General features: G+C 54.9%; 1 protein-coding gene across 1 annotated transcript; it reads left to right on the forward strand.

Annotated features, from left to right (window-relative positions):
* Positions 1-540: 540 nt before the first annotated feature.
* LOC103781104 (methyltransferase-like protein 13) lies at positions 541-4,993 on the forward strand. Its single transcript, XM_008948806.1, is given in 8 exon segments — positions 541-1,246; positions 1,975-2,174; positions 2,783-2,978; positions 3,224-3,367; positions 3,532-3,571; positions 3,573-3,739; positions 4,117-4,248; positions 4,719-4,993. Coding segments are annotated over 8 exon segments (1,860 nt in total).
* The last annotated feature ends 5,945 nt before the right edge of the window (positions 4,994-10,938 follow it).

Consider the following 10,938-nt stretch of genomic DNA (forward strand, 5'->3'; position numbering starts at 1 on the left):
CCCCCGGCTGCCGCACCGGAGACCGAGGGGTTGCCCCGGGACCGGGAGCTCTGGGGGCTCAAACACCCGGCTCGTCCCCAGGAGCGCTGCAGCAGGCCACGGAATCACGGAACGGTGGGGTCGGAAGGGGCTTCTGGGGATCATGTCGTCCAGCCCCCCTGCTAGAGCAGGTGCACCCAGAGCAGGGTGCCCAGGGTCACGTCCCGTGGGTTTTGAAAGTCTCCAGAGAACGAGGCTCCACAGCCTCTCTGGGCAGCCTGCTCCAGGGCTCCGTCACCCTCAAAGGGAAGCTCTGCCTTATGTGCATTGCTCCCCGTGCCCGTGTGCCTTTTCTCTGTGAAATGTCACCTTAGGGCCCCAGAGGGTGGGTTTGCAGGTGCTGTGGGTGTGGTTTTCATAGAGGGCCCGTTCCCATGGCTGATAGTTGCTCATGAAACACTTCAGGGCATGTCTCCAGGGCGTTCTCACCATCACACTAGCTCTTGTGCCACTCCACAGGTTTTGGTAGTGGGCTGTGGGAACTCGGAGCTGAGTGAGCAGATGTACGACATGGGGATGTGTGAGGACATCGTGAACATCGACATCAGTGACGCCGTGATCCGTCAGATGCAAGAACGAAGTAGGAGCAAGAGGCCAAAGATGAGCTATCTTCTGATGGACATGCTTCAGATGGACTTCCCTGATGCCCACTTCCAGGTGGTCCTGGACAAAGGCACGCTGGATGCTGTCCTCACTGATGAAGAGGAGGCCACTCTAGCCAAGGTAGACAAGATGTTTGCCGAAATCAGTCGGGTCCTGCAGGTGGGAGGGCGCTACCTCTGCGTCTCCTTGGCTCAAGCCCACGTGCTGAAGAAGGCTATTGAACACTTCTCCCAGGAAGGCTGGGTTGTGCGTGTCCATCAGGTGGCCAGCAGTGGGGAGAAGCAGGAGTTTGTCCTGCCAGTCTTTGTCTATGTCATGACAAAGTTCAGGAAGATGCCTGGCTCGGCACCGCAGATCCTGGAGATCTGCCCTGAGGAGCAGGACAAGCCAATGCGGGTGGAGAGCGTGGAGCAGCTGGTGGCAGCAGTGAAGGACAGGCAGCACTACGCCCTGCTCTGCAGCCAGCTCAGCAAAACCCCCTGCAGGGAGCAGGTTTCCCTGGATCTGTGTGACAAAGAGAGCGGGAGGCCTCGCTACACGCTGCATGTTGTTGACAGCCCCGTGGTGAAACCCTCCCGGGACAATCATTTCGCCATCTTCATCAGTGAGTACAGCTTCTCCTGCCTGCAGTGAGACCATGCTCTGGCCACAAGCTGCAAAATGGCCAGGAGCCCTGGCCCTGCTGGAATGGGGGCTGGAGAAGCAAATAATCCACCTCTGTGGGGTTTGGTTGACGTTTTACCCCTGGCTTTGTGGTGGAACATGTTTGCCTGGTGGTGCAAGCAGAGGTCTGGCACAGAGCTTGCTGGCTGAGCCGATGCCCATCTGGAAGCAGAAGGACACTGTCTGCCTGGTCCCCAAGGTGGTGATTCTTGTCTTGATGCTGGTGACAGCCACCAGAGTACATGGCTGTGTAAAGCCAGGGCACAGAGGGTGCAGCTGCTGGTCTGTGTGGTTGTCCTGCCTTGCCAAGGCCAGGCTGCTCGGGGCTGTGCTTTGCTTTTGCACTCGGATCTCATGGGAATGCCTCGGACTCTGCCTGCAGCACTGTTCCCTCCCTGTGTGCCTTCAGAGATGGGGCTCAGCACAGCCCGGAGATGGGTCGCGAGGCTGTTGGATGCCCCCTCTTTATGAGAAGTAGCTTTGCTAACTTCTTGCGTGAGCTTGCCCAAAATGGGGCAAGTCCTGGCTCTCTTGATGGCTGGAGAGCGTGGCTGTAAGCATGGCACCATCTCGTGATACCTTGCCATTTGCTGCAGCTCCGCTCTTGGAGCGCGGGGTGGTCGCCTGGGGAGCGGGACTGGCCCAGGCTGATGGCAGCCCCTTCTGCAGTCCCGCAGGGCAGAGAAACCGAGTGGCTCTTCGGGGCGGAGGAAGGGCGGAGGCAGCTGGCCGCCAGCGCGGGCTTCAGGCGCCTGGTCACCGTGGCCCTGCACAGGGAGCAACGCTACGAGGGCATGGCCGGCATCCAGGCAGAGCTGTCGGGGAAGGTGATGGAGCTGGCCCCGCCGGGCCTGCCTGCCGGGCAGCAGGTGAGTGTCACCGCCCGGCCCCCTCGCTCGGCTTCCCCAAAGCCAGGGCCGGGCTGGCTCTCCAGCAACAGCAAATCCCTCTTCTCCAGTGGAGACCAAACTGCAGTGCCTGAGCTGGACGCTCTGGGGAGGAGTCTGGCCTCAAGTGTAGCTCCTTTTGTTTTTCCTTTCAGTTGGCTGCCTTTGCTTGGAGGCAGGATTTGAGGGACCTGTATGGCAGGGTTCAGGTGAAGTCCTTGCCCTCCAAAACACAGCACCCTAAGAAAACTAGGCATCCCGAAACCCTGAGAGCATCCAACCCGTTTTTAATCCTGGCTTTAGCTTCTCCTGTCCTTTCTGTTTCCTCCTTCCTGCCCCAACTCCCCAGACCTAAGCTCTTGCAAGAAGTCTCAGGGTTTTTTCTCCCTGTACCCCAACAAATGTGTGGGAGGGAAGCTGATGTCCCATGCAGTGGTGCTCAGCTGCACTGTGGCTGCCTACAGCCCATCCTGCTGCTCCTGCACTGTCTGCTTTTTCCCGTCTGTTTAGATGCATTCAGGACAGTGGGAACGCCAAGGTCTGTTCCTGCAGCCTTTCCTTCCTCACAGCAGTCCCTGTTCTCCCTGCAGGTGCCCTTCCTGTCTGTGGGAGGGGACATTGGGGTGAGGACAGTGCGCCATCGTGACACCAGCCCCCTGAGCGGGGAGTACGTCGTGGAGGACGTGAAGGGGGACGGCACCTGCTACTTCCGACGCCTCATCTTCCTCTGCAACAGGAACGTGGTGCAGTCGGAGGCTCGGCTCCTGGCCCCCATGCCTCTCCCAGGTACATGGGACAGACAGGAAGGGGTGGGGGCCAAGGGTGACTTTTTGGGATGGCAGAGAGTGAGAATGATATAGGAGGAAGACAGAAGTCCTTCTGGGACCTACTTGCCTTGTCCCAGAGGAGCTCTGGCAGCATTTTTCACACTTCACTTGCCTTGTGGGTGGGACAGGCTGGGGGTAGCTGTTTTCCAGAAAGCAGCCCTGTCCTCTACCTTGCCTCACCAGCCAATGCCTCCTGTTGTTCAGGCCAGAAGAAACGGAGGAAGGACAAGAAGAAACCCAGCCCTGCTGAGCCACCTGCGGCCATCGACAAGACCTACCTGTGCTGTGAGCACCACAAGGCCATGGTTGCGGGGCTCTGTTTGCTGGGGGGCCCCGACCCCCTTCCAGGTGACGAGGCTGGCAGTGGGAGGCTGTGCCGGGGGCAGGCATGCATGGGTCCCCATGTCCCATCTCCTTGGGGATGGGCTTTTCTGGCACCCTTCCAGAAGAGATTTGGGGCCAGTGAGTGGGACAGACATCCTGGTGGCTCACTGGGCATTCTCCATTGGCAGGAACTCTGCTGGCAGTGTTGGTGGTGGGGCTCGGCGGGGGGGACCCTCTTCATCCACGACTACTTCTCACAGGCCCATGTGGCTGTGGTGGAGATTGACCCCTCCATGCTGGAGGTGGCCACGCACTGGTTTGGCTTCTCCCAGGGTGACCGAATGCAGGTGCATGTCTCTGATGGCCTGGACTACGTGGCCAAGCTGGCGGATGAAGGTACCGTCTTGTAGTGTGTCCTGTGTGTCCCGTTGAGCCCAGTGGGTGATATGCTGGGGACCAGAGTCCTGTGCTCCTTTCACCCTGTTTCCCGTCCCTGCCCACCTCCTGCCATGTGTCGCTAGCTCCAGCTTTGCCAGATCTCTGCATCTCTCAGGCCTGTCCTTGCCAGTGTGTGCAGGAGACCTTAGATTTGCTGCCTCCCTGAGCACCAAGGTCTGCTGCATGGGTTTCACTCGGCAAGAGAAACCCCAGGAGAGAGAACTGGTTGTAACGTGTCAGGGGGAGTGTCTTGACCACCCCGTTAATTGCCTCCCCACCGTGTGTGGCTCATCTCTGTCCCATGGGATAACAAGTCTCTGCACTCCCTCCTGCAGCCCCCGACCAGTATGATGCCATCATGTTTGATGTGGACAGCAAAGACCTCACAGTGGGGATGAGCTGCCCACCCCCAGCCTTCGTGGAAAAGCCCTTTCTGCAGAAAGTTAAAACCATCCTCAAGCCAGAAGGTAGGAGGGGAGATCCAGCCATGTCCCCGTGGGCAGGCTGGCCAGCCCTGCGCGGGGTTTGAGTCATGGGGCTGTGCCACCGTTTCACGTCCTGGAGCAGAGTGTCTGCAGCCAGGGTGGCTGCTGGCATCCGCCGCTCCTGGCAGCGCCCGCACGTGCAGCGGGCGGTGTGACGGGGGAGCAGGGGGGAGCAGGTGGCCTCTGGCACTGCTGGGTCAGGCAGGCTGAGGCATCCCGGGGGGCCAAGAAAGGCCGTAGGTGGTACCTGGGAACAGATTGTGTAGCCACCCACGACCCATGTGGTGGCAGGGACATGGAGCTGGGCCAAGGGCACCAGGGGATGCCAGTACTCCTTGTGCTTCCGCAGGGGAGACAGTTTCCACCAATTCAGCTGTGTTCCCACAGCGGGCAGGGAGCAGGGTGGTGTATGCAGGCTGGTCTGAACTCCCACCCCTCTCGTCCTCCTGCAGGAGTCTTCATACTCAACTTGGTGTGCCGCGATGCCCAGCTGAAGGAGTCTGTCCTGGCCACCCTCAGGGAGGTCTTCCCACTGCTCTATGCACGCCGCATTGAAGGGGAAGTCAATGAGATCTTGTTCTGCCAGCCCAACCCTGAGGGCTGGCGGGACCCCACAGAGCTGGGGGCACGTGCCCAGGCTCTGGAAGGGGCCCTGCAGCAGCCTGGGCGCCCCTGGGACAGCTCGTACGTGCTGGCAGACATGCTGCAGGCCGTCAAGGTCCTCTGAGAGGGGCCTCGATGTTCAGTGAGAGAGGTGGCCCTGCATGGGTGCTGCAGCCCCATAGCAGAGGGGTGCCTGTGGCTGGGACTGCCGCCCTGGGGGGGGGGCTGGTGCTGGCCTGGGTCTGCCTGAAGGACGGGAGTGCTGTGGAGAGGTGCTCCCTGGAGCCTGGCTCCCCTGGAAGGAGTCTGGGACTGTGGGATGCTGTGCAGCCCAAAGGGTAGCATGGGGCTGGTGAAGGGAGGAAGGTGCTGCAGGACTGGCAGTACTGTGGATTTGGGTCTGTTCCTGTTACTTTCTCATAGGAAAAACAACCCTTTGACCATCCCCTTCCCCTCCAGCACAGCTCCTTCCCTCCCATGCTGCCTCTCCCTTTATCTCCAGCACATCCCTGGTCACTGGTGTCTGTGCAGAGCCCCAGCCCTGCCTGGTTGTGGATATGTGTGGGTGGGTGAAGAGCTGTGAAAATAAAGTGCTTAGGGCTGCTCTGAAGCCCACAGTGTTTTGCTAGGCTTATTTCTGGAGTGCGCAGCACCCCTAAAAGGTATGATCACTTTCAGTCCTGGGGGTAGGCAGCTGCCCCTTGTACCCTATTGCCTCCTTCCCACTCACCGTCCTCAAACTGGACCCCAGCATATGCCTGCCTCTTTTCTGCATCTCTCCAAACTGTGAACTGGGACCTGTAACCCACTGGGCCCCCAACTCTGCTCTTCTCTGCCCCCTGGACCCAGCCCTGGGCACACCAACCGTCTCACCCAGCTGGTGCAGGTCAACTTTCCTGCAGGATGAAAAGGCAACAGGAAAGTGCCCATCAGGGTGTTCCCATGGCACCCAGTTCCTGCCCAGGTGGCTCATTTTGTTTCTCCTGACGGTTTTAAAACTTGGTCTGCCTGCAAGGTTCATCTGGAGAGCTGACCCATGAGTCTTGGCTAGTTACAGAGCAGTTGACATGCTGGTGCTCCCGTATTCATCAGAAATCGTTTGGGCGGGGCTTGTCTTTCTTCCTTGCAACAACTGGTACCAAAATGAGTGAGACATGGTACCAAAGTGACTGCCTTGCAGACACCAAGGTGACTGCCTGCTCAGGCACCATGGTGCTTTGATACTGACTCTGCACCCTCACCCTCTGCCCTTTTCTGCCACTGGCACCCTGAGCAAGGACATCTTTCTGGCAGCTGTTTCCCAAAGCAAACCCTCCCCAGCCACCTTTCCACAGCCCAGGGAGGTGACAGCATACCAGAAGCAGCTCTGGGAAGGGCCTGACTTAGGCAGTGGCATGGAGGCAACAGCAGCCACATCTCAGCATCACTGCTGGAGCTGTCCCACCAGGAGTTTTGTGGGCTGTTGCTCATCACCCTCTCCTTGCTCAGCAGGACTCAGGTCTCTTACACCCACAGGAAATCTTCCTTTGTTTGGAAAGCTGAGAGGGTGCGTGAGCTTGAGAGTTTGCAGTTCCCCAGCCATGTGGGGACCATGTAAAGAGCACCTCAGGGGCTCTCGCCCACTGAACATAGTGGGACTGTGGCCACTCTGCCAGTGCAGAAGACGGGTCAGTTTGTGCACAGAAGGCACTATAGCAGCCATGCCAGCAGTAAGCATGTCCCTCCAATCAGTGACTGTGGCTATATTTTAATTCTGATATACCAGCAGGTTCTGCTTTGGAAACTTGTGTTCAGATCTTTGGTGAGCCCTGCCTTATTCCCCTCATACAGAAGGACATATTGGTGCCCTACTTTCTCCCTGGGCTGGCCTGCTTCTACGCAGAGGGACCAGATGCTTTTTTTAAATAAGTGCTTCTGATGGTTCCCAGCCGCTGGAGAGCAGGGCTGGCCTGCTCCCTGCCTCAGATAAAGGATGGCAGCGTGGGCACGTGCCCTCTGAACATGGCTCATCACCCAGCCACTCCTCTGTGCTGTAGTGTGCTCAGGCAGCGTGTGGTCGCTGGACAACGGGAGAGACGAGGCTGGAGCTCAAGCTGGGTAGAAGTCTTCCTGCCTTCATGAAGTTAGTTTCTAAAACTCCTCTGTGATGAGCACTTTTTTGAAAAATATGTATTATCCATCCAGCTTAGCATTGGCAATTTTTTTTTTTAACTGGATCGGCAGTGCTGCATTTAGTCTATTTTTAACTTAGTTTTCAATTCTCAACATAATTCCAATGACAGAGGTTTGTGAGTGTGTGTGTCCTTTATTTTACCGAACCCATCTCCTTTCTTCCCCAGGAGCTCATACAAAGGCTGCGTTCATCCCTCCCTTGTCCAGTCCTGCCTTTCTCTGTTGTGCTTCCTCACGGCTGCGTAACGCCACATCCTGGTGGGAAAACAAAAGCCATCTATTGGAAACAGTGCAAGGATGAAATCTCAGTTCATTGCAGCTGTCCTTGCAGCTACTGACAGCCCTACAAGTTCGCTCTGGAAATATGTTTCAGCTGAAAAATACACAAACTCGTGAGTGCTGCAAATAACCAAAATCCTGCTCTGCAGGTAAAATGCTTAGAGGCTGGAATAATTGATGTGTAGTAAATATTTATCTCCTGGCAGCCAAAACAGGCAGCTAATGTATATGTTTGGCAGCTATGTTTTTGTTGAGTGTTTTGGCAATGCACTTATGTTTACATCCCTTACTCTTCCTTCCTTCGCAGCACAGGCTCACTGCAAGTGGCGGGATAGATACAGGCACTGCTGTCACTTAGCAACCTCCATTGGCTTTGAGATGTTGACTTTCTTCCTTTCTGGATTTCCCAGCACAAAAAGAGACGGCCACATAATTCATTGCATAGCTCAGATATGAGGCTGTAGCCAGCTGGGGATGCTTTGGTCTGGTCCAGCCCAAATCCCACTCAGAGTATCTCGTCTGTGTCCTGCTACATCTCCTTTGGTGTCACAGCAGATTCCTGCTCTGCAGAAAAAATGGAAGTTGCTGGGCTCCTAGGAAGGGGCTGGAGGTGGATGGGGGATGTACTGTCACCAGCTGAAAGTACGTCAGGCAGCTAGGAGAGATTTTGCAGTAATAAAAGCTGCGGGGACTGAGTGCTGAAGCTGATTCTCTCCAGCTGGGGAGCTCTGCTGGGGTGAGCTTGGCCACACTGGCTGGGGTGCTGCTGCCGCCCAGGTGTGGCAGGGTCATAGCACAGCAAGGGCTGCATCAGCCACATCCTAGTGGATGGAAACACCTGGCACGTGTTTTGTCCATGAAATCTTCCCTCAGGGAAGCACTGGGCTTGCCTGGCTGTGTGACCAAGGAAGCAGGCATGATGCCAGGCTGCATCAAGGGAGTACAGATCCTTCTTGGGATGCTCAGTGCTACAGGGAAGCATCTCTGTGGGCTGCAATGCAGCACAGTGGCCTTTTTCTGCCCTGCAACTGGATGCACCTGATTAAAATACGCAGCTAGAGGTCACAGGGCCACCACACCACATGAGACAGAGATTGGGGCATTACTGTCCTGTGATCTGTGAGTCAGCAGTGCCACAAGCTTCTAATCACAGCTTGCAGCCGCTCTGGCTTTCTTTCACTGGGTTGAATTCTCTCTCTTGCAGCTTCAAGGTCTGAGCTATCCTCCTGGCAGATATGCAGGCATAATGCTGACCAGCATCTTCATGCCAGCACTGCAGAACCAGGTGCTGCTGAGAACCTGGGAGCTCCCCGATGCATGGGGCTCCTTGCCCACACCTTCTCCTGCTTTGTGCTGGTCAGCTGCCTGAAAAGCTCTGCAAAACTCTGGGTTTGTGTCTGAAGCAAGAAGGAGGTGAGAAAGCTCCCTGGAGAGATCAAGTTTGAAGGAGTCTGCTTCTTCTAAATGCGTTCTGCAGGGAGGGTGCAGCCTCGTCTGTGCTCTGCTCCCTTGGGGTCCTGCCCGCTCTCCTGGCAGGGAAGCGTGCCAGGCTCTTCACTGCAGGCATCTGCAAATCTTCTCTTTGGTAGTTTACACATAACCCATTTTTCATGAAGGGAATTGCATTGGTGTGTGCCTGTAAAGCAGCCTGGGGACCTGATCCCGATGTCCTCAGTTTTCATGTCATGCTGCCTAATTAGGAAGAAGTGTCTGTGGGTAAGTTTGTGGGCTCAAATGCTACAGCTACACCCTGAAGCCAGACTGATTTTGCTGTATATTTTTTCTGGAAGTCAGAGCAAGGACAAACTTGCTGTCTGCAGGCTTGATCTGAAATGCACTGGAGGCTTTGGCAGGGCTGGGGGCCCCAGGCAGGCTGTGCTGGAGCTGGTGACATCTGGCAGCAAACAGACTGCACTGATGGAGTCAGCAGGGCCAGCGTGCCACCCTGGGGAGCATGCTGGGGAGAGGTGGTCAGTGAAGGTCTCCTCTCCTTGTCGAGCCTGTCACGTGGCAAAAGGAAATGATAAATATCGTGGGGCACAACTGAGTACAGGGTAAAAATAGAGCATGTTTAGCTGGCTAACCAGTGAGCAATGCAGCTCTGCAGTCCTGGGGATTGCACCTGGTGCTCCTAGGAAAACAATTTATTGCACGACTCTCTGACGCTGGTTTGGGTCTTCCTTTTCAGGGTTGTTCATTACAGGAAGCTTTGCAATGGTCTTGCTAGTACCACCCGTTGCCTTTAATTCAACCACTCTGAATCTCAAAAAATTCAAAAGGCCAGGCTGGACCCTGCACAGAGGTTTGGAAAAGCTGTCTGGAGAAGTCAGAAAGAACAGAGACCTGAAGATGTGCTCAGATGCCCTTCCTCCCTGCTTTCTTGGAGTTGCTGGAAAACAAGCATCCTTGTGATAACATGAGCATGCATAATGAAAATGGTCATGCTTTTTCCAGGAGGTGGGAAATCTATCCTTGTCTGCTTGTGGATTTTTTCTGACAGGGAGAGTGGATTTTTGTAAGTGGTGGAGTCACAGGGTGTGTGTGGTCACTTGGCAGACTTCAACAGACAAAAAAGCGTGGTTTGGAAACTTCCCAGACTTGAGAGAATAACTCAAGCTTTTTCTAAACAGGGATGTCTGGGCTTTTGTTTAGTTGAGTTTGTTTGTTTGTTTTTACTGTGGAAGCAAAGAAAGATGTAATTTAAAGACCTAATGGCAAGGACAGTTCCTAGGTTATCAATATGAAGGCGTGCATAGCATTGCTCCTGAGGCATCGTGCCTTTTAAAATCTTAGTTCGTCTCTTGTAGAGACACAATCCTATTCCCAGGCTGCTCTTCTGCTGATCTCAATTATTTCACTGGGACAGCACAAAGTTCTCAGACAGGGTGGATTTGGCCAGAACGTGGTACTGGACTTCCCAACTTCCAGCCTTCTGCAGAAACCCAGGAACTGGAGGAAGGCCAGCCAGCTACTCTAGTGCCTCCTGGCATAGCCTGCTTCCTCAGGAGTGGAGGAAAAATAATCATGCTGCTAATTGGCATAATTATGTCAATAACCTGAAGGCCTCATCTAGATAGAACTGATGGCAGGGCTTTTCCCAGAGGCTGTGATGCTGGGGAGGTGATCTAACTGCAGCAGCAGAGCCACTGCTAGACAAGCCATCTCTGCATTATGCCAATTAAAAACTTTTTTTTTTTTTGCCAGAGCTAAACCAAACTGTTCATTTGTTTCCAGGGTTAGAATTCAGTCTGTTGTAGAGAATAATTTTTCAGAATTATTGAGAGCTCGAGCGAAGAAGCTTTGATAATTCTCCAGATCGTTAGTATCTGTCAGCCTGTGGGATGTTCGCAGTTCCATTTTGTTTTGCCTTTCACGCTGAGTGAGGCCGGTGTCTGGTTTAATACAGAGGATAGCTTTAATTGCTGCAGGACTCCAAAGCCTCCATTTTATATATTTTTTTTGTGAGTGCTGCCAGTAAATCTCATCTCTGTTGTCCCCTGTGCTTTTAGCTCAGCGTCAGTATGCATTTTTTAATTGAGACCACTGCAGTGACACGGCCTGGACCTTGTTATTGCTTCCCAGCTTGTTGCCGAACGGCGCACCTGCTGCCAGCCCTGC

Source organism: Merops nubicus, unplaced genomic scaffold (genome assembly GCF_000691845.1).
Source record: "Merops nubicus isolate BGI_N331 unplaced genomic scaffold, ASM69184v1 scaffold45151, whole genome shotgun sequence".
Lineage (NCBI taxonomy): Eukaryota > Metazoa > Chordata > Aves > Coraciiformes > Meropidae > Merops > Merops nubicus.